The sequence below is a fragment of the Trichoderma evansii genome (assembly GCF_050947405.1).
Source record: "Trichoderma evansii strain SZMC 28006 chromosome Unknown GGI43scaffold_2, whole genome shotgun sequence".
NCBI classification, from domain to species: Eukaryota; Fungi; Ascomycota; class Sordariomycetes; order Hypocreales; family Hypocreaceae; genus Trichoderma; species Trichoderma evansii.
The window spans coordinates 2,258,787-2,279,700 of record NW_028145204.1 but is presented as its reverse complement, the minus strand read 5'-3'; the positions used below and the strand labels follow the sequence as shown (position 1 = coordinate 2,279,700).

General features: G+C 48.8%; 8 protein-coding genes across 8 annotated transcripts; 4 read left to right on the top strand and 4 right to left on the bottom strand.

Moving 5' to 3' along the window:
• Window positions 1-43: 43 nt before the first annotated feature.
• Window positions 44-908, bottom strand: GGI43DRAFT_163449 (uncharacterized protein). Its single transcript, XM_083199582.1, has 3 exons — window positions 721-908; window positions 501-590; window positions 44-419 (listed from the first exon to the last, which is right to left on the bottom strand). Exons 1-3 carry the CDS (start codon window positions 780-782, stop codon window positions 89-91), a joined length of 483 nt encoding a protein of 160 aa, XP_083065255.1. The 5' UTR covers window positions 783-908; the 3' UTR covers window positions 44-88.
• Window positions 909-3,684: 2,776 nt separating this feature from the next.
• Window positions 3,685-5,522, bottom strand: GGI43DRAFT_163244 (glycosyltransferase family 31 protein). Its single transcript, XM_083199577.1, has 2 exons — window positions 4,400-5,522; window positions 3,685-4,292 (listed from the first exon to the last, which is right to left on the bottom strand). Exons 1-2 carry the CDS (start codon window positions 5,336-5,338, stop codon window positions 3,720-3,722), a joined length of 1,512 nt encoding a protein of 503 aa, XP_083065254.1. The 5' UTR covers window positions 5,339-5,522; the 3' UTR covers window positions 3,685-3,719.
• A 522-nt stretch (window positions 5,523-6,044) lies between these two features.
• On the bottom strand, window positions 6,045-7,663 carry GGI43DRAFT_163262 (uncharacterized protein). Its single transcript, XM_083199580.1, has 6 exons — window positions 7,426-7,663; window positions 7,347-7,354; window positions 7,252-7,259; window positions 6,994-7,182; window positions 6,569-6,932; window positions 6,045-6,497 (listed from the first exon to the last, which is right to left on the bottom strand). Exons 1-6 carry the CDS (start codon window positions 7,565-7,567, stop codon window positions 6,171-6,173), a joined length of 1,038 nt encoding a protein of 345 aa, XP_083065253.1. The 5' UTR covers window positions 7,568-7,663; the 3' UTR covers window positions 6,045-6,170.
• GGI43DRAFT_163248 (uncharacterized protein) lies at window positions 7,258-9,036 on the top strand. The gene is made up of 2 exons (XM_083199578.1): window positions 7,258-8,175; window positions 8,238-9,036. The coding sequence occupies exons 1-2, from the start codon at window positions 7,964-7,966 to the stop codon at window positions 8,809-8,811; spliced, it is 786 nt and encodes a 261-aa protein (XP_083065252.1). The 5' UTR covers window positions 7,258-7,963; the 3' UTR covers window positions 8,812-9,036.
• A 57-nt stretch (window positions 9,037-9,093) lies between these two features.
• GGI43DRAFT_394201 (uncharacterized protein) lies at window positions 9,094-10,460 on the top strand. Its single transcript, XM_083204740.1, has one exon. The coding sequence runs from the start codon at window positions 9,626-9,628 to the stop codon at window positions 10,064-10,066; it is 441 nt and encodes a 146-aa protein (XP_083065251.1). The 5' UTR covers window positions 9,094-9,625; the 3' UTR covers window positions 10,067-10,460.
• On the top strand, window positions 10,272-12,854 carry GGI43DRAFT_163251 (anaphase promoting complex subunit DOC1 domain-containing protein). The gene is made up of 4 exons (XM_083199579.1): window positions 10,272-10,476; window positions 10,593-10,904; window positions 11,825-12,251; window positions 12,322-12,854. Coding segments are annotated over exons 1-4 (1,251 nt in total). The 5' UTR covers window positions 10,272-10,475; the 3' UTR covers window positions 12,833-12,854.
• Window positions 12,855-16,369: 3,515 nt separating this feature from the next.
• On the top strand, window positions 16,370-17,628 carry GGI43DRAFT_379788 (slipin family protein; the record flags this gene model as incomplete). The annotated part of the gene is made up of 3 exons (XM_083202895.1): window positions 16,370-16,556; window positions 16,637-17,220; window positions 17,341-17,628. 3 exons carry the CDS (start codon window positions 16,370-16,372, stop codon window positions 17,626-17,628), a joined length of 1,059 nt encoding a protein of 352 aa, XP_083065249.1.
• Window positions 17,629-18,730: 1,102 nt separating this feature from the next.
• On the bottom strand, window positions 18,731-20,504 carry GGI43DRAFT_420503 (RNA-processing protein NOP58; the record flags this gene model as incomplete). The annotated part of the gene is made up of 2 exons (XM_083207825.1): window positions 18,731-20,360; window positions 20,446-20,504. 2 exons carry the CDS (start codon window positions 20,502-20,504, stop codon window positions 18,731-18,733), a joined length of 1,689 nt encoding a protein of 562 aa, XP_083065248.1.
• Window positions 20,505-20,914: the final 410 nt, after the last annotated feature.

Here is a 20,914-nt window from a genome sequence, read left to right as displayed (position 1 = left end):
AAAGAAAATGCCGTTTGGATATGATTTTTTTAATTTGTTTACTCGCGATCACCATCTTCAATCGGTAGAAAAGAAAAGAAGCCAAAAGTCAGCGGGGGGCGTCGTCCATTAAATCCGCGCGAGTCACAACGTAATATTCACCTTCACTGGCCCCGGGGGTTGGAGGCATGTCACCAGAGCTGGGGGCTTGCTGGGTCGGCTGCGCGGTTCCTGGCCGCGACCTGGACTTACTGTCGTCTGCTGGGGGTGCGGAGAGAGAAGAGGCCTCTGGCTTGGGCGTCGAGCTCGGTGAGTGCTCCTCGGCTTTGTCGTCGGTGGTGGGTACGGTGACGCCGGCGGCATTGAGGCGCTTTTCCATTTCGCGGAGGCGCTCCTCGAGCGTGGCAAGCTCTTCGGTGTTCTTGCCGATGTTGTAATTCCTGTTGCAGGAGAGATGGGAGCGTCGCAAGTTAGAAAAGAGACAAAACAAATGGTTGAGCGTGTTGTTGGGATGAACGAACCTGGTGTCGTAAGACTCCTGGAGCTCTGCCTTGTGCTCGTCTAAGTTGAAGATGTCTTCCAGTTCCAATTGAAAGTTTCTGGCAATGGTTCTGCAAAGTGTTAGAATAAAAAAAGCCAAAAGATCAGCCTATGGCTCTGCATTGTATGCAGATCGCCATCGCTGGAGAATGCGCTTTTGGGTCGCATTGCGATGCTGCGATTTGGGGTCGGGAGACATACGACTGCGGTCGTCGGCCGTTGGGCTGCCAGTTGCGGTCAAGCTCCTCGTCGGTGAAAGACATGGTGGCGGTGGGAGCTGCAATGAGGGGTAGAGCTGAAAAGATGGAGTGAGGAATAAAAAGAGAAGCGGTAAAGATTAAATAAAGAAGAAAGTATTCGCTGAAGTCTACTGCTGAGTATCGATTGCTGTTGGTCGTGAACAGAGCTTGGGAATCGATGGTAGATACGAGAAACTACAATGAAGAAGTGATATCGGCGAGGTCGATAGTGCAAGCGGAGGTGGGAGGGAAAAAAAGATTGGGCTCTGCAAACTGATGAATGTTCCGTCTGCAGCTACTTCTTCGTTTCTCCCCTTTATCCTGGTCAGATGGCGGAGCCAGGAACAGAGACAAAGCAGGGGAAATCGAATCGACCAGGGGGGACGAAGGCCAAAGAGCTGCAGCAGAAGCAACAGGGAGCTCCAAATTCGAAGTGGGCAAGGGGGGGCTGACGAAACGGTACTAGTCGGCTGGGGACCGGTATATTTGGCGTTGCAAATAGCCCCAAGTAGCAGTGTTTGTATTAGTCGTGCCTTGGGGGTGGTGATGGTGGTGACGACGATGATGAGAATTATATATGCAGGTCGTGGTGATATTTACAGCTGCACGACATGCCCTTTGTTTCATTCGCTGGCGGAACAAAAGGAAGCGAGAGTGGAGGTCGAAAAAGGTTAACTTTAATACGAGTGCCGTTGCGCCTGAGTGGTGGTGGAAGAATGAAATAAAGGGGGAAATGGGATGGAACGCAGCTAAAATAGATCCAAGAGGGCAGTGGTCGAAATGTCCAATATGGCTCTCGTCATAATTTCTCGCATCAAGCAAAATGGGATTTTGGTAGGGTGGCACACAAAATATACAGCAAGTCCTGGCAGGGTCACATCTGCGTCTTCTTCATCCTTCTCTTCCTTCTAGGCTTCTAAGGGACCTGAACATCATGTCATTGTCACATGCCGGGGTCCTGGTGATTGGTGCTGGGCCACGTCTGCTGATGGACGCCGTGGCTGGCTGCCTGTATCAGTTGAGTTTGGGAGCTGGAAGCCTCACAAAGACTGACTGACACTTGACGCCCATCAATCAATCAAAAGTCAACTGCCCCCCGTCAGGCATTCAATCTATGCACCGCGCTACAGGGCACTAGCCGTGATACTTTGGGCGGGTCAGTTGATGCATGAGGAAGCGCCGCCAAGCAGCCCTAGCGTGGAGCCGGGAATATCGCAGCATCACCTCGCTTGCGCCGCCGTCCATCTCGCTCGCCATGCGGTGGTGGTTAACAGGTGCGAGAGCACGTACCCATCAGCAGAGATGAAGAGCGAAGGGGCAAAAGGGAAGGTGAGGAGAGTGGTGAAAGAAGAAAAAGAAAAGGGACAGTTGGGATAAAATAGGAAGCATTTTAGGGGCGGCCGAGGCTGGAATTAGGGGTGCATTTTTTTTCTATCCTACCTTCCTGTAGTACCCATGACATCAGGTTGTAATATTCGGGGCCCCTCAGAGGCGACCCATTTGGCGGCGTTGGCGATGCTGCTAGTAATAAGGGTCCCAGGCCGTAGCAGCGGCAACAAGCAGTGTAGCATCGGCTGTAAAACATGGCGGTAGTGCTAGCAGGGCCGCTGGATATGCCGACAGCTGTAATACGGGGGAGCCTGCATAACAAGAACCTGCAATGTGCGGCAGCGCTGGAATGAAGCATAACCTTACAGTAGTTGTCGACACCAATTAAGTTTCAAGCTCCCCAAACACCAAAGAAACTATAGGCTTCACGTCAGCCAATATCCCCATCTCTTCCGAGTTGCTAGTTCCGTATGTACCGGCCGAGCCAGCGTTACAGGGAATCTGCATCATCCCGCCCTATTCGGCGTAGCTTTGCCAGAGTTAGCTCTTGTAGTTCTTCATAACGCGTGTAGATCAGAGCGGCATTGACTCGGGGCGCCTAGGGCCAAATTTTGATTGACGGTAATATACAGTAGTAGTTATTTAGTAACTATTAGACTATTAGCAGAGATTATACTCCGTACAATACAACATATACTTGGATATAGCTCCACCAAGGCAGCTTGCTTTTAGCTTTACTCTGAGAAGAGAAGAAGAAACTTGCGATGCGACAAAATGTCATATACGGAGAATGCTAGTTTTCAAGACCACAACAGGGTACTATTACCATGGCCATACCCGTAATCTGTATTAAAGGAGCCTGAGCCCTGCTAGCAGAACAGACACGATAAGGCATTTACTGGCTGCATGCACTTAAAACAATCGATGCTGACAGTAAAACATGAAAATTGAGCCGCAAAGTGATATGCTATATCAGCGACGAGTATCGTATACGCGGTCCTCGTATCATATTAAACCCGGCGCCTTGTACCCCGTACTCGTCCACGCTTCGGGCTCCTGCATTCGCAGATTGGCTTCCACGGCTCCTTCCTTCTTCGACTTCCTCCCCAGACCCACCCTTGTCGCTCCATGTCTAATTTTGAGTCCCTCTCCCCGAAACAGGCACAAGTATCTTTTGTTCCTCGTACATCTCTCATGCGCCGATTTGCGCCTTTAATTCCACCGATACGATGTCCACTTCATTCGATTCTCCTTCTGTCGCGCTGCCAGGGGCGGTTCGCATTACCTCTCAGAGACAAGACTGTGTTCTCTAACAAGGGAGCATGAGATGGCTCATGGCCGCTCAACGGACGGACTCTGAGCCTTATGGAGAATATGGAGAAATGCAATATTGCTAAGAGATGGCCCTGTCTGCGCAAACTTCTTGCAACCGGGTGTTGCTCTTTGCGGTTAACCCCCACGTCGTTTGTCCTCCTGACTTAAGAGAACATCAGATCAGGGATTGCTTCGCCCTGCAGCCAACGCTAGACGCATGCCTCACATGCTCAACCTCCATCTTCTGACGTTGACAACACATCTATGCTTGCACTCTGGGTTTTTGCATCACGAGCCTTAAACTGCGATTGCTTCATATCAAGGATGCTGCGTCTGGACCAGGGGCCACCTAATCTCATCATCGCAGTGATCGTGTTCCTGCACCCATACTTGAATCTTGTCAATATCCCATCCGCTCATCCACCTGTCGGATATTTGGCTTGCTTTCGGTTTCGGAAGGCCATGCTTGATCGTCCAACTAAATCCACAGACGCCATTGTGATATCTATACTGCAAACAGGCTGAATCGACTTGGCAAGCTCGTAGACAGTTGTCGAAGCTCAAGTGGGCCACCCTCTCAAGAGGAGATAAGCCTTCTAGTTTCGCCTTACGGAGCTGGTAATGGTCATACGTATTTCCTGAGGCGTTCAAGTAAAAGACGTCATCGCTCAAATTATCCCAGTCTGGCCGAATAGGCGCAAGTTGCGGTGCTACGAAGCGATGGTAGAGATCCTTGATACGCACAGGAGAGGCAAAATCCCGCTCTCGTTCAAAGGCGTACAACGCAGACAACTCCTCGCTCCCCAAGTGGCCCATGGTAGCAATGGGTTGACACCACTCTGTGCTAGAATATGAAATGGTAAACGGCTTTTCTCCATTCAATGTCGGCCACTGATGCAGAGTATAAAGTCAGCATGAACTCTTTCACGACCACACGGAGTTGCGAGAGAAAGAGATCTATGAAGATCGGACTTTACTGGATACGAGTTAAATCTTACCGTGTCATTCACGCTGATACCTGTGGCCTCTTTTAATGCTTTTGCAAACATGAGATCGCCACAGCAACGGCTTTTTGTAGCTTCGTCCCATCGGTTGGCCACGCTGTGTTTACCCTCAAAGAAATCGCGCATGGCTATATTAGAGACGACATAGCCACTGCCTCCATCGCCGAAATGAGAGTTGCCTACCGAAGTTTTGCTGCCGATATACATAGGATCAGTATGATCCAATTTTTCTAACCAGTGCAAAATCGTTGGCCACACCACATAAGCATCGGCATCGACGAATAAATACCAGTCATAGTTGGGTCGCATGTTGAATGTCTTTTCGGCAATATGGATATTCTTGTATTTGTCCAAGTCCCATAGTTTCTGTGTAATATTCATATTTTGGCTGCAGCTTTCTTGATCGGCTGCACATTGGCGTTGTCGAAAATATCCGTCAAAGTCTCTGTTATTCGTCTTCACCGAATCCAGGACTCTGTCGAGACTGTCGTGGATCTTGTATCCTCCAATCTCTTGTTCCATATCGCTGAAGATGAGAAATTCGGGCAAGCATTTCAGATTCGTTATCAACTGGGCTGCAACCTTGGAGAAGGCTTCAGAGGCTGCTGTTTTCATGACCAGGAGGATCTTTGAGGTATCAGGAAACTGCGCGCAATCGGAGTCAAGCGCATTTTTGGGTCGACCGGCGGGCTCCGGGGCAGATGCCATTGACAAGATATCGCTAGGCCCCTCTATGGACAAGAGTGCCATCTCTCCATCGGCCTGCCGAGAGCTATCGTACTGAAACACATCTGGCCATTTCGTCACATGGTGCTGTCCTCGACAGTAAAACCCGTCAGTACATGACAATGCCAACCGCTCTACGGTGATCACCAATGCCATAAAGAACACGCTAAAGGCTAGTGCCAGGGCAAAGGCTCGTGAAGATGGCATGGTTGGGTCGACTACTCGTATTCGATACTATGTCGGTCCGCTGCTTCGGCTTCGGAAAAGGGTAGAAAATTCGTATGTTTGAGCTTTGGATCCTGGAGAAGAGCAGAATATCACCACATGATATAACCAAGTATAAAGACTAGATCGTACGAGTACGAGGCACGGTATTTTGAGGTGTGAAAGCTACTCGACCTTTTAATTCTTCATTATTATTCATCCACGCCCATATGCCGGTGTGGAGATTCTCCCTTCTTCTTATCAGTACTATCAATGGAATACATCCAGAGCCATCACATTTCTCGTCAGGTGGTTTTTATGGCCCTTGCAAGCCGTAGTGAAACAGATCAATAGAGAAAGCGGGAGTATGGATGGCACCCCTTTCGACTGACAAAGTAAAATGCTCTGAAAAAAATCATAGCAGTCCGCTCTCATGTTACTACACCAATAACAAATTCTATTGGTACTGGTATTGTATAGCTATCCCTTCTATTACTTTTTGTATGAAACATCTGGACTGGGGTGCTTCTGAGACAAGTCAACAGAATTCAGTTTGCAAGGCGGTCCAATGGCGCATAATGTAAGACAGATATGTCTCACAAGATGAATATTTTGAGTTCCAGCCGAAAATGACCACATTTCTAACGAAGATTGCCCATTTCTCTCTCTTTCTCTCTCTGTGATACAGAAACAGCAAGCAATATATTTAAACGTCACTCCCGTAAATAGGGCAGTCGTATTCTGCTCCTCCTAATCAGACGGCAAACATTTGTACAATGTACAGTCCCATCATCTAATCCCTCAATGACCATAACTGTAAGTTTCTCACTCCGTTTCAAAGCTCGTCATGGCCCTCATCGACAGATCCATCCCACGGTTGAGCTTTGCCCTCCGAGATGGCCACGATGAATTGGCCAATCTCGTTTGACGAAGTGGTGTCTCCCTTGAATGGGAAAACCTGCCCGTTGTGAACGTTTTGCACGGCCAGACCACCGGTGGAGCGGAGACCAAGATTACGAGCCATTTCTGGGTACTCGTTGGCGTCCACGGTTACAAAAGTGAGGAATTCGGAGTATTGCTGAGCTGTGCTCTTCATGTTCTTAATGTAAGTTTCACGTTGCGCTTCGCTTTTGGAAAGATAAAAGACCAAAGAGCGCCCCGACTAAATAAACGGGAAGAAGATCAAAGGCGTTAGTAAAAGTAGCACTTCGGTAAGCAGGTGTAGAGACTCACAGAAAGATGCGTCAATTCGTTACGTCGAGTAAGCTGAGGGATCACTTCTGCGGTACAGAGATCAACCAGCTTCTTCAAAGCATTTGCGTCTTCTAGATCTGTAGCTGTGTGTTCCGATTCATCGACGTTGTTGTAGCACCAGATACCGCCTGAGTTGGGATCAGGAGAGCTGGCTATGCCAAACGAGTACCGATCAGAATACTCCTCCGCGAGATTGCGGAATCTAGCCTCGAGGCTTTCATCATCACTATGTAACTGAGCGAGAAATACGTAGTCATCGCTAGTGAGGAAGTCGTCGAGCTGCTGCTGCTCGGCGATGTCTTGCACAGACGGCCGAAGAGCCCGCTTCACAAAAGTCTCTATCCTAAGCTAAAATGTCAGATATCGAAGGGCTACAAAAGGGACAAAGGTTAAATAGGACTCACAGCGAGGCTTTCCTAGGGCCTCGATATCGTGTTGTTGGCCCGTCTTTTTGATATAGACGGATAGCGGGAAAGGAGACGACATCCATCTCTTGACAGAAGCTGGAGGCAGCGACACAGTCAACTGCAGCGGTAGAAGCGACATTTTTCTTGATCGTTTTCCATTCTTTCAGAAGTTTTTTACTGCTTTCTCTTTTGTTTTTAAGTCGTAGATGATTAGTATCTCATTCTGGAAATTTAAGAGTAGATTAGCTCACTCACAATTCAGGCTATATGAGTGACAGCGGGGAGCAAGCCACCCCTTAGAGTCAATCCCAATATTCACATATACGCAAAGGACGAAGCCAGTATCTTACCGCAACAACTATATCATACACACAAAGGCGTCGATTAGCGTTTGTCAGACTTGGAACGAATGCATCTCATTGGACTTACAAGCCAGCAGAGTATATTCGTTATCCGCAAGAAGCTTCTTCACATCTGTTGCCCCGCTAAAGTCCGAAGCGCACACCATATTGGCGTAGCTGGCCAGTAGCCCGCATTGGACCAAGATGCTTGATAGGCCTGACCTCACCATTTTGGACTATCTGAGAGAAAGGCTGTGGGTTGTTTTTCCTTTAGAATGGAAATAGTTTGAACAAGCAGGTTGAGTTCTCTTTCGAAAAGTAGCAGCACTTGGTGTCCTGCACGAACTCTGCGCCTATTCATCCGGGCCCCGAGTCAGATTGCAGGACAGGGGTAGGCTGGACTCGAGGCTATGGGGAGCTAGAATGTCATCGCCTGTTGTCTGCATTGGCGCTACGTTTCGTGTTTCAACGTTTCGTTTGAGATTCCGGGGGAAAGATCAAGGCGTTGTTCATCGTCGGATTATCGTCGATTACTCTTTTCTTTGTGATTGTGATCAATACAGCATCCTTCCGTCATACTTCCCCTCCTTTTTTATTCCATCCTTCAGCCCTCATAGAACAACGAGATGCATTCACAAAGCCTACTTCACTGGCTGGCCATAGTGGCTGTCGGTGTGGGAGTTGCCTCTGCCAGGGATGATGCGGCGCAGAAGCAGCTGAATGGCTACGAATGCGCGCACCCGCCGTATAAAAGCCACCTTTTGAGCAAATCGCCATTGGTTATTTACATAGAGAATTTCGTTACCGATTCAGAGCGACTGCATTTACAAGAGATCGCGTATGTCAAGCCTTGACTACCCAATCAAAGAGAAGAAATCAAGTGTTGACGAAATATCATAGCCAAGGCCATTTTAAACACTCAGCGGTCCTCAAGAGTGGAAACTCAGCCATTCATTCTGTCCGCACTTCACAGTCAACCACCGTTGACAGAGATGCTGTCGTGCGATGCATTGAGGCACGGGCTCTCGATTTCCAGGGCTTTGATGTCCCAGAAGCACACCTAGAGCCCATCCAGCTCGTCAAGTACGCAGTCACCGAGCATTATCATTTCCACACAGACTGGTTCACAAATCCAGCCCACGCAACAGCAGCTCACGGCGGCAACCGCATCAGCTCATTCTTTGGATACGTAAAGGCAGACAACATAACGGGTGGGGGAACTAATTTCCCTATTCTGGATGCGCCTCGGGATGAAAGATGGTGCAAGTTCATTGACTGCGATGAAGAGTACGATTCGGGCGTCACGTTCAAGCCCATTGAAGGCAATGTGGTTTATTGGGAGAACTTGATGGCGGATGGAAGAGGAGACCAGAGGACGTTGCATGCGGGACTGCCGGTGGTGAGCGGAGAGAAGATTGGGATGAATATCTGGACGAGGCAGATGCCATTACCCGCACATGTTCGCGGGAATTAAATAAAAGAGCGGGATTGAGAGAAAGGTTGAGCATCAGGGTAGGGTTTCTTCGGAGATTTGCATATGCAGCGGGCAGCATCTTTTTTTTGGAAATAAAGAAGGGTGGCTCTTATTTTTGCTCCAATATTGATTCTATCGTTCTTACCGAATTGTTTATAGAAGACAAAACTAGCTCGGTGACATGATTTCGAGAGAGCAAGAAGATGGCAGATGTGATATAGCGGAGGAAGGCACCTCCATCATCCCAGGTGGAATAATATTTACATGACGGTTTTCTCATTTTCAACTTTTGCAACCAACCAATACTCCAGCATACTCATCGCTTCAGGTTTATTCTGTTGACAACATCTACCTTTTAAAAATGTCCAACTACAACCGTGACCGTGATAGGGTTGTCTCCCTTTTCAGCCTCCCGTCCAACATCCCAGATTCAATGGACTACCGCAGGGATGCAAGAAGAGGCAGATGGCGGGCTTGGTGGAACTCTGCCTTTCCCGATTCCAAGATATTCGTCGCGGCCGCAACCGCGGCTTTCACTAGCTGCATTATCTTCATCTTCCAATATTTTTTCCCCAAACCCGATACTTGTTCAGCGCTGGTGCCTGTCAACAGAGGTGCCGGCCACAGGGCCAGTCCTCGAGCAGTGGCAATGAACATGATTAAGATACGAAGAAAAGTGAGGGGCCATCGTGATCCGGTGTTGACTTGTGTCGGCCTCTTCGTCTTCCTTGGCATCCTCTTTGTGTTGACGATCTAGACGGTCCTCGATGAGAGGCTGGAGATATCGGAAAAACTATCTAAGCAGTGTGCGAAAATGAAGCGCCGATTGAATCGGCTTCGACATGGCAATCAGGCAGAGGAAACCCAGAGAGATGAAGAATTGGGAGTTCGGATTGAAGAAGATGCCAATGACCAGAGGGGAGCCAAAGCAGTCGCTCGCCCAGCAGGTCAAGCACCTGAGCCTCTGAGCAACGCAGCTCCAAGTTCTGCGGACTTGGCGCTGAATGAGCCTCAGGAGGGGCTTGGTCTTGAAGCGCAATACCTCATCGACAACGCTTTACCGCATCAGAAATACAGCCTTGCAAAGTCCATCCAGCAGACCATCCAGGAGAACGAGCAGCACGGCCAGCAGCAGGCCCAGGTCCAACAGCACAACGATGACGCGGGCTCAGCAGAAAATGAAGGGCCATTGACTCCGCAAAATACACGGACTCCACCCCCAGCAAATATAAAAGACGCAGAAGAGACGACATAGCAGAAAACTGCACTCTCTCAGCCATGAGCTATATACATGTTGCCAACAACCAACTCTGTAGCTGTCTGAACGGCGCAGATGAAACTCTTCGGCAATCACTTATCCATACGGAGATGGACTTTGAAGTGGAATATGTCATTTTGGAATAGGATTGCAAGCATCAACTTGATCATTTTGTTTTCAGGGCTGTTCATTGTTTACTTCGTTGAAAGTGTTTAACAGCGATATATGCGGTTAGTCATGACAGAGGAGGAATCTCCCAATCTAGGAAGCTAAGCTGCAGTACAGAACAACAGCGTTGCCACAGATTGAAAACTTGGCTTTTTTGTTTTTCCCGTTTGTTTTATGAATCATCTTACATAGCGTATGTTATAGGAATAAGCATCGAATACAAGTTGTTGTGTGGGTGAGTGAGTCGAGTCGTCTTTGCCAAATCTGTCACGTGACCACGCGCTTCTTCCACACTTTGAACCATCGCACAGAGCAACGCTAATCATTAAGTCGTGAGCTTTGTTTGTCTTGTTAGTGTACCATGACGGGCTCACTATGGACGTCCCTCGCGGCTCCAGACGAACCCGCCATGCAGCCTCAACAGCAGCCTCAAGCCAAGAGGCTCAGCTTCAGGCTCAGGCCCAGCTAGAGCTCGAGGCGGCAACGCATCACCGCCGAAACCATCCACGCAGACAGGCCGTGCAGGTCCAGGTAACGCCTGATGCTGCCCTGGCCGTAGCAGCTGGCGCTCACCAGACGCCGGACAGCAGCAACAACAATAATAGTAGCAATCATGGGAGGAGGCGTGAGATGGAGCCGCCGCCGAATCCATTCCGGCTGCATAGATGTGAGTTGAAATTATTTACTTTTATTTGATCAATTTCTTTTCTTTATTCGTTTACCCTGTGTCTTTTGATGTGAGAAGATTAGGAGCAAGTGCTTCTATATATAGGAGAGGATTTGTTGCAGTTGAGCATTTGGCTGCTCACTTTGGCGTCACTTGCAAATACCTTACTCTCTCTATCTATTACAATAGCAGTCCTCTGTCTTTCACAAATACCCTCCCACTCTTCGTTTCCAAACAAAAATTTGGGACCTTTTCATCCGGAGTCGTGTCCTACCTTGGCATTTTATGTCTTTGGTTTTTTTTTTTGTTGCCCTCTGCCTCTTTCTTTTTCCTTCATATCAGGGGACTGCCATTCATTTGATTCTACCTTCTACCTTCTATTCATAGCTTTATTCATTCTTTCGCTCATTCTTTCCTTAATTGCCTTCTCTTTGTCCTTCTTTTCCAAAACCAAGGCGGCACAGCAACAGCTCCTACAAATAAATTCATTCATTTTCATTCTCCTGAGGCGAAATCGCCCACCCACATTCGTTTTCCAACTATGCCTCTTGTGCGACTTGCCCTACAACCTCGGGAAGAAGTGCCTCAAGAAAATATACCTTCTAGTAAAGTTTCGCCTCCCTACAACAGGCCAACGGGAAGCAATCGCCGCCCCCTCCAGCCGCTTACCATTTCTCCTGCTGGCACTATCCTCGATCGTAGGGAGTCGGTCCTCAGGCCGTTTCCTTCTCCAGATAAAGAGAATAGTGATGCTACGGTGCAGGCCATTTCTCACCGAGTGGCTCACCAAACCAGAGAGATTAAACGGCTCTCACTGTTGCATTCGCTCTTGTGTTCATCCCAGCAGAAAAGGCGCCGCCACAAACAGCTTCAACAACGCAGTAGAATCCGTCAATCCATCGCCGCTAACGTGGTTGCAGCTACTCGGAGAAATACCAATAATCGTCTGAGTCTGCAGTTCGACACCGATGGCTCTGGCTCTAGTTCCGATTCCGATTCAGACCCTGACCTCAGCCATTTGGGAATGACAAGGCAAGGCATGACAGCTGTTCTGGAACAGCAGGCGAACCAGATGACTTACGATGATGATGATGCCATGTCTCAGGGCCAGTATGATGATGCTGAAGAAGCGAGCTTGGACGAGAATGAAAATATTGATGAAAACGCCGAAGACAATTGTGACGACCAAATTGAAGAGGAGCAGGAGGAAGAGCCATTGCCAATAATGGATCCCGCCGTCTTTGGCCTCAAGGAGATTTCAAACTTGGGAAAGTTTACAGTGAGCAGCCATAAGCCGGGTAATGGAGTTGAGCAGCTTCGAAGTGATGATTTGACATCATACTGGCAGTAAGACTATCTAAACCCCTTTACCTCTCTCTTTACTCTTATTTGGTCGAGTCTTACTTTGTCTCTTTAGATCAGATGGTCCACAGCCTCACAAGCTTACCATTTACTTTGTCAAACGAGTGGGTATCCGAGACATTCGCTTTTATGTCGACTATAATGAGGATGAGTCCTACACTCCTACGAAAATCATATTCAAATCTGGCACGAGTGAGAACAACCTTATTCAATTCGCTGCCATGAATATGGAAAGCCCCGTGGGCTGGCAGCAAGTGCCTCTTACGGGCGTTGGTGGCGAGCCTGATGGCAACACCCTCGTGTCTTGGGTGTTACAAATGCAGATACTGGAAAATCACCAAAACGGCAAGGATACTCACCTGCGCGGCATAAAGATTTATGCCTTCGATGCTGATGCGGTTCAGCCTAGCGAGCCGGACAACGCCATCGATACGAGTGGTCTCGCCGAAAACCAAGCTGCTACTAGACTGGATGACATTGCCCAAACACTTGCCGCAGCAAGACTCGAGAGTAGTGAGACGGGGTACTCCCTTCCTGATTTCATGCGAGATGCAGAGATAAGATAACAAAATGTGCGATTCATTGACGGGACAAAGAGAATATGATCAACTACGACTTCTTGTTTGCTTTGGACTTGGTAGAAAGGGGAAGAACGCAAAAGCTACGGATATGGGTGTTGAAAACTATGGAATTCTTTTCAGGGCTGCTCAAAGATGATATCATCTGGAGAAGGAACAAAAATGGGTTATGGATGGAGTTGAACATGAGGATATGTAGCTAACTTTTTATGCTCTGTACGATGGCTAAATGACTTGATAGTGTTCTGTTCCCTAGGTACATTTTACGCTCATGTACCTTCTACTATCTGGTCCCCCTTATCTACTAGAGGGCTATGCACCAGCCCCCTTTTCGTTCCGCGGACTTGTTCGAGAAGTTCAATGTAATAAAGCGGGAGAGTAAGCGGCACGGATAATGGCATGGTATGGCACTCGGCTTTTTATCCGTCGACAGCACTGCCATCCTTGGCATGTATTTATTTTATGCCTTGCAAACTGCCTATTCCAATAGCCAAGATACGAAACTACCGAAAGGTGGAAAGCAAAAGAGCATTATAGAGCAGCTCATTCAAGACCGAAGGAGTTATTGCGTGTGGGTCTCGTCAATGTCAAGTGATGATGTTATGTGACTGATTCAAGTATGCCTGATCTACGAAGGAATTGAAAATCCAATATAAAATATTGAATGTACTGGTACGAGAGGCATCGGAGATAAAAGTGGCAACACTGAATGTACTTGAATATTGTGGGTGTTAGCAGCCAGCCTCAAATAAGCATTGGACATGAAGATCACTGCGGCTCAGCTCGTATGTAGTTGAAGTAATATAGGCCTTGGATGTAATAGATATAGTAGCAGAAGCAAAAGCAGCGGCAGCAGTAGAAAGGTGCTTCAATATAACAAGCTCTTCTATAGTATAACAACCGTGCGTAATAATGGAGTTGTGTGTACTTGGGTAGTTATGGTTATGAGGTTTCTTATTTCTTTGTTTCTCCCCACTTGTGCGCGTATAAGTCGGTGGCTTGAGCCGGGATGGTTCTGTATTCAGCGCAAAGTGGATTGGATTGCCCGTTTTTCAACTCCAGATGCAGTAACTGGCAAGGAGCCCCATCATATAAAGGCTTGGCAGAGGCTTATGCAATATAAGAAACGGGGAAAGATGGTGGCTCTGCCGGGCGAAGCATTTTGATGACAGTAACAAAAAAGCAAAAAGAGACGGCACAAGAGAAGAAAAAAACGCTCAAGTCGGCGCAGCAAAACACAATATCGGTTGTTTACCGAATTCAGGTTTTTGAAGAGGTTTAGTGTATTTGGCAATGATGGCCAAAAACAGAAGGCTTCTGGAAACGCGGCGCCGGAGCAAATCGCGAAGGATGGCTTTCTTAGGATCGGGGGTTTGTGTCTTGTGTTGATCCGGTGCGCGATCAGCAGGCATCAGCACTTGCTGGTTGCATTTCATCATGCCGAGTGCTAAAAAGGGTGCTATACTCTTAGTATTTACTGGCTGCTCTAGGGGCCCTGGGGGGCGATTCTAGGGATTAGTTCAGCGCCCCAATATTTTCTTCTAGTTCCTGACGTTAAACAGCACCACGTGAAGCTGTATTTTTTCTTTTCCTCCAGCGGTGAGTTCTTTTTGTTGTTCCGCCGAAAATGTAGCTCTCCAAGAGCGGTAATATGGAGAATGAGGCTGTGCAATTATTGGGTCGGTAAGGTTCGTTTGTGACGAGCAATGCGATGCGAAGGCGTATCGAATACGGTGGCACTTGGCTTGGGTGCAAGTGCATAATGCTTCAGTGAGCTCTTTTTTGATCGTGCCCAACTCCAACTAGATCCGTTATGCCAAGTGCTTGCCAGTCAGGTGCCAGCGGTCCTACGGCAATGTGGCCAACAATTATCTAACAAAATGCGTTCATTGTCACTTCGGTCATCGAAAAGGATTTAAAAGTGAGGCTTTCATGACGTCCAGGCCCTGGTCTAGGGTAATTCGGCTCGATGGCGCAGTAGTCCGTGACCCGGATCCTGGCTCCTCCGTGCTGGGTGAAGCTTGTTGGACCTGCTCCAATGGAAGGACTTGGGGCTTATTCCGATTGAATGGATGGGGCTTCGATTTCGGCGAGGCGTTTGCCTGGAAGAAAAAGGTGGGTGGCGGGAATTAGGGCGATCAAGCTACCGGTCTTGCTTGCTGGGGAGCCGACTAAGGAAGGATATGGATATCCTGTTATACTCGCTCGCTTTGGAATTATCGTTGGTTCGGACCATCGTCATAAGCTGACCATATGGCTGTCTGTTCTAGCGACTACCCATTTCTGTACACAGTGCTGTGCCGGGTAATAGTCTCAATTCAGCTTCTATGAATAGCACTGCTAGCACTATTGTTGATGAACACAAATGGCGCTCTCGTGAAAAGAAGAGAAAAGAAAACCCCCCCACAACCGAGGCAGCGCGGAGAAGGAAACAATGTCATCGCCTAGTGGAGGTTTCGAAACAAGACGTGTCGCACGCCGTGATTTTGGCTGCATCTCCGTGCTTGTCGCTGGCGAGACCCGTTGAAACCGACCGGAACGAGTCCATCACGTCACACCATTCGAGCAGCTATAACCGAAGCGAAGCGCAAAGGAGCGCAGCGTTGTACCCAAAGAGGCAAGCTGCAAGAGGGTGTGCTGCAGCGCAGCGCTAGCAGTGCAGCTGCAGACAGAATTGCAAATACAGCAGAGCTTTGGACCCTTCAGGCCGCTGCGTTATGCCTCCCCGCACGGCGCTGAGGTGCCGAGTGGTGGCTGCTCCACCCGCACACGCGCATCGGCGGAACGATTTCGACAGGGTTTGATCGGCTGTTTCCTCATTTCGAAGAGCGGTTGTGCCAGGTAGCCAGTACTTGCATGCTTGGAGCAGATCAAAAGAGGAGAAGCAAAGGAAAAGACAGATAGCGAGGCACCGGTGAGAGCTGGCCAGGTGATGTGATGACGGTGCTGAGGCTGTGTACTTACCTTGCAGTATCCCTTTGAGGTTCGCCCTGCTGTAAGTTGGAGGCAGCATGTACAGTATGGACTACGATACGCATGGCTCTTTTTGGGAGTCCAAGTACCGGGATATTGCCCATAGAACGTACCTATGCCAAAGTACGTATTCGGATAAGCAAGCCATTTTCATTGTCAAATGCTTTTCCGAGGGCTGCTGTTTCAACGAGCTTAGCTTGTACAGAGTACTTTCTTCATTCTTCGCACCTTCTGTCTCTCCCATGAGACTACCCCAACTCCCAGCTCCGCTCCTGGGTGCTCCTGCTTTCTCTTGAACCTGGAATGCCACCACACCACACAAGCTCGACCTAGTAAACAGTACACAGACCTGCCCAGTAGTGGTGGTGCTATATAAGATCAGCTCAGCATCCCTTCCAAAAGCTCGTCTTCCCCTTCACTCCCACCCGCTGGATAGCACTTGCGCAGCATTGATTTGTTCATTTTTCATCTCTTCTGCCAACTTTTATTCTCTTTTCCCCCAATCACCACGCGGCTTTTGTATCGCCACCTCAAAACACCAACACCGCCATCATGTCTGCTGTCAACGGCGCCAACGGCAGTACTTCCAAGGCTGCTGACACTGATGGCCACTCAGCTCCCGGCTTTCAGCCCCAGAACAAGATGACAGTTGCGCCGCCTACAGGAGATGATCTTCAGAAGAGCTATGCCGCTGTTGTAGGAAGCGAGGCCAACCCCAAGGGCTGGTATGGCAGCATGAGTATGTCGCAACTCACTTCTGTTTACATTTTTGTGTTCTACACTTTTGTTTATTGATTCTGACTTTTCTCTTTTTCATAGTCAACACTCTGGGCGCATGCATTGGAACTATGGGCGCTGTTCCTTGCTGCATTATCTGTCCCAACCCTTACAAGCACGTCAACCAAGGTCAAGTCGGTCTCGTCACCAAGTTCGGTCGTTTCTACAAGGCAGTCGATCCCGGTTTGGTTAAGGTCAACCCCCTCAGCGAGAGGCTCATCCAGGTCGATGTCAAGATCCAGATTGCAGAGGTGCCTGAGCAAACTTGCATGACCAAGGACAACGTTACTTTGCGCTTGACCTCCGTCATCTACTATCACATTGTGTCTCCTCACAAGGCCGCTTTTGGTATTTCCAACGTCCGCCAAGCTCTTATTGAGCGTACCCAGACCACCCTTCGCCACGTTGTTGGTGCCCGTGTCCTTCAAGACGTGATTGAGCGCCGCGAGGAGATTGCACAGTCTATTGGAGAAATCATTGAGGATGTTGCTGCTGGCTGGGGTGTCCAAGTTGAGAGCATGCTTATCAAGGATATTATCTTCAGCCAAGACTTGCAAGACTCGCTTTCAATGGCTGCCCAAAGCAAGCGAATCGGTGAAAGCAAGATCATCGCTGCCAAGGCTGAGGTAAGAACTACAATCTTGTCATTTGGCTATTTTTGCCATCTTTCTCCCAATAGCGGCTTTTGCCTTCAACATGCGTGAAAAGTGTTACATAAGAGTGACTAACAATGACACTTTCTTCAGGTCGAATCCGCCAAGCTTATGCGCCAAGCCGCCGATATCTTGAGTTCTGCGCCAGCCATGCAGATCCGTTACCTCGAAGCTATGCAGGCAATGGCCAAGTCTGCCAACAGCAAAGTCATCTTTTTGCCTGGCAACAGCCAGCCCCTCAACGCAGCTACCATGAATGCTGCGCTGGGCGATCTCGCCCAACCCGGCGAAGGTAGCACCAGCACCGCCGCCAATACTCACGATTTTGGAGGTCAGGACTTCCAACAAGCCATGAACGCTCGCGTCGTGGAAAATTTCTAGTGTCGTGCCTCGCATGAAGGCTTGCTGCTGACTCTTGAGGTGGCTTTGGTGGTTTAGCGTGGTCTACTTGATTTCGAGAAGCGACATCCCCATGTGTTCCATCGTTTTCAATAACGCCTATGACTTTTTCCACGTCGCAACCCCCCACAAAACGTTTGCCTCACCTTGCGTCTTCGACATCGCAGCTCGATTTATTGCTTTCGATTTAATTGTTTATACCCGCTGCCTGCACAACACTTTGATTGCTACAGGTTTGATATGTTTCTTTTTACGCTCGTTATGATACCATATGGGATTGGATGTGGATCTTGGGATGAGAAGGATGGTTATTTGGCTTGTATGATACCCAAGATACCCTGAGGAGAGTGAAGGAAGACTGGCAAAATATTAGTAGTTAATGGCAGTTTTAATTGAGATTGAATGGTATATTCGTTGTGTGTTGCTTCTCTTCACTTCTTTTTGGCATGTCTCAATAGAAATTTAGATGGATGTCACATATCATCATGTATCTATTGAAATTTCATTATTATTGATCAAGAACATTTTTTGATTGGAGACCTAGATAGCAAGTCCCTGGAAATAATATTTCCATGCCTATCTTCAGTTCCTCCCTTCTGCTAGACACCCATGGCGACAGCTTGGTTTAAATAAAAAGAAAAATAAAGAAAAAATAAACAGACAGTTGTAGCAAACAAAGACCAAACTACGCCTGTGCCAGAAAAGATTTGTTTCCCTCCCCCAACGCCAGCCATATTAACAGTGACAGATAGCCCGGAAGCCTCTCAAAAAAGAAATCTCAGGTATCACATATCTACATGACCACCTCATCGGTTATATCATGAGCCCATCCAAGCCGATGCGGGTCTTCTTTTTTTTTGACCTACTTCGCAGAGACAGCGGAAGAAATTATTGCGCTTTTTTTTAATGCTTTCCCTCTCTAGATTTTTTTTCGTCGTCTTAGATTTTTTTGTCTCTTATATCTCCGATAGATGATGCCAGTTCCTTAGTGACGTTATATATATATCGCATATAAATAACAGCTCATTTAAAAGAGTCGGCATTTCTTCGAAGAACTCTAAGCACCGAGAGATTCACGCTTCTTCTAATCACGCTTCTTCTTGGACTTCTTCTCCTTCTTGGACTCGGCCTCACCGTCATCGGCCTTTCGCTTCTTCTTCTTCTCTGGTGAAGCTTCAGGCTCCTCGTCCTCGGCCTTGCGCAGCTTCTTTAGCTCCTTCTTGCTGAGAACTTTGGGGTTGCCGTCTTCGCCGAGCTGGATGTCGCCGCGCTCGTACTTTCGCTTGAACTTCTTGACGGAGATGCCAGAGAGGTCGGCCAGGCGCTCGTACTCCTTTTCTGAGAGCTTCTTGACTGAGACCTCATCGGAGTCGTCATCGGAGTCTTCAGGAGCGTCTTCCATATCGACGTCCTTCTCCTCAACGACCTCGATCTTAGGCTTCTTGGACTTCTTGCTCTTTGTGGCGGGCTCGGCATCTGCGTCAGCCATGTCGTGGTCGACCACACCGTCAGCATCAACAGCATATCGGCCGGTCTCCTTCAAGCTGAACTGTCCAGCAGTAACAATTTCTCCAGAGGGAGTGACGTTGGTACCCTTGGGCAGGGCAGCCTTGCCCTCGAGCCTGCGGAGGTAGTTCTCAAGCTTGATTCGGTTGGTGAGACCAAGGGCAGCACGCTGCTCGTCATCCTCCTCCTCGTCATCGCCGAGGGCGTCCACACGGAGACCAAGGGCGACCTTGGCGGACAGCATACGGGCAATCTTACCCTTGTTCTTGCCAGTAGCCTGGCCAACGAGGGAAGAGTGGTACATGATACCGTACTTGGGGGTATCCTTCTTAGTCTTGAGAGCTCGGAAGAGGGCCTTCTCGGCACCGAGAATCTGGATGGTGGAACCGGGAGCCTTGGCCAGGCTGAGAACGGAACCGGCGTGAGAGATGAGTCTGGCGCCGACGAGGTAGCCAACAAGGGCAGTCAGGTTGGGAGCAATGGCGCGCATTCGGCTCTCCAGGTAAGATGTGAGCTGAGCTCGGTACTCGGTAAACTTAATAACCTGGTCCGCAAGCTCAACGGCGTTCTTCAAATCATCCTCAGTAATCTCAACACCCATGGAGAGTTCGGCAGAAGCCTTCAATGAGGCCTCGACGTCTTCAGGGAGGATCTCAGAAAGGTCGGCATCCTTGAAGTTGTCTCGCATGCCGACAAATCGAACGACACGGGCGTAGGCCAAGTTGTCATTGAGGATCTTGGCCATCTCGGGGAAGTGCCATCCGTACCATTCCTTTGCTCTCATAGCGTAAACGTTGAGCTCCTTGTCAATATCGTCGAGCATCTTGATGGCCTGGATAATCATCGAATCGACCTTGTCGGCCGAGAATTTGAGCTTGTGTCGAGACATTGAGTGCGACAGACCAAGGGTCATACGGTCAAGGACGTCCTGGTCGAGACCGGGAATGAGGGACGAAACGTGTTCGCGAACGGCACGGAAAAGGTCCATGGTGTCGGAGCCAGCCACCGGGGTGACATTGAGGCCAGGCAGGTTGGAAATGGCAGTGCCCAGCTTCAAATCGGCAACGGCCAAGGAAGCCTTCTTCTCAGCCTGCAAATCCTCCAACAGTGAGGTCAACAGAGGAGGAATTTGACCCTGGCTGACGGCGGCGGCCTCTTCAAGAGCCATGGCGGCACTGTCGAACTTGACGAACTTCTTGAGCTTCAGCCTGTATGCGACCATTCGTTAGCATGGAAAAAAGGAACAAAGAAAAATTTATCGTCGAGGCTGGGTATGTCGAGAGAAAATCTTACATCTCAATCAAGCGCTCTGGCTTTCCCAGCTCAGCAGCGAGGTCGGCATTCTTGAGCATCTTCTTATCGCTCGCCTTCAACAGGCCATAGCTGCAATTCTGTCAGTACAAGTCCAAATACACGCGATCTTCGATCATGGCGAGGAATAGCTAGAGGTTTCGAAAAAACTGACCCTGCAGGCGTCTCTGCAAGAACGAAGAGAGACATGGTGAATAATTGAATCTCCCTCTGGGACTCCGGCGCTTGTCTAATGGAGTTCCTTCTTCTTCCCAAATCCCAATTGAGAGAGTTGTGTGCGTGAGGATTCAGGGAAGAGGCCGAATAAAAAGTGAGTTTGGGAAATTTTTCAGTTGAAGCTTTAGTCTCCACTCAAATTTTTTTGGCTTTGCATTGGTGCTAATGCCTCTAAGTGGGATGGGCCGCCGGGCGTCGGCGCTACAGAAATTCCGGAACGCTTCTGGACCACTCA

Bases quoted from the DNA above. Each gene is read 5' to 3' on its own strand.
- GGI43DRAFT_163449 (XM_083199582.1), bottom strand. From the start codon at position 782: ATGTCTTTCACCGACGAGGAGCTTGACCGCAACTGGCAGCCCAACGGC. The intron at 591-720 runs GTATGTCTCCCG...AACACTTTGCAG, and splicing joins AACGGCCGACGACCGCAGTC to AACCATTGCCAGAAACTTTC. The intron at 420-500 runs GTTCGTTCATCC...CTCCTGCAACAG, and splicing joins CAGGAGTCTTACGACACCAG to GAATTACAACATCGGCAAGA.
- GGI43DRAFT_163244 (XM_083199577.1), bottom strand. From the start codon at position 5,338: ATGCCATCTTCACGAGCCTTTGCCCTGGCACTAGCCTTTAGCGTGTTC. The intron at 4,293-4,399 runs GTAAGATTTAAC...ACTCTGCATCAG, and splicing joins GTATCAGCGTGAATGACACG to TGGCCGACATTGAATGGAGA.
- GGI43DRAFT_163262 (XM_083199580.1), bottom strand. From the start codon at position 7,567: ATGGTGAGGTCAGGCCTATCAAGCATCTTGGTCCAATGCGGGCTACTG. The intron at 6,933-6,993 runs GTGAGTCCTATT...ATTTTAGCTTAG, and splicing joins GGCCCTAGGAAAGCCTCGCT to GATAGAGACTTTTGTGAAGC. The intron at 6,498-6,568 runs GTGAGTCTCTAC...CCGTTTATTTAG, and splicing joins ACGAATTGACGCATCTTTCT to TCGGGGCGCTCTTTGGTCTT.
- GGI43DRAFT_163248 (XM_083199578.1), top strand. From the start codon at position 7,964: ATGCATTCACAAAGCCTACTTCACTGGCTGGCCATAGTGGCTGTCGGT. The intron at 8,176-8,237 runs GTATGTCAAGCC...GAAATATCATAG, and splicing joins CTGCATTTACAAGAGATCGC to CCAAGGCCATTTTAAACACT.
- GGI43DRAFT_394201 (XM_083204740.1), top strand. From the start codon at position 9,626: ATGAAGCGCCGATTGAATCGGCTTCGACATGGCAATCAGGCAGAGGAA.
- GGI43DRAFT_163251 (XM_083199579.1), top strand. The intron at 10,905-11,824 runs GTGAGTTGAAAT...ACGTGGTTGCAG, and splicing joins TCCATTCCGGCTGCATAGAT to CTACTCGGAGAAATACCAAT. The intron at 12,252-12,321 runs GTAAGACTATCT...TTGTCTCTTTAG, and splicing joins GATTTGACATCATACTGGCA to ATCAGATGGTCCACAGCCTC.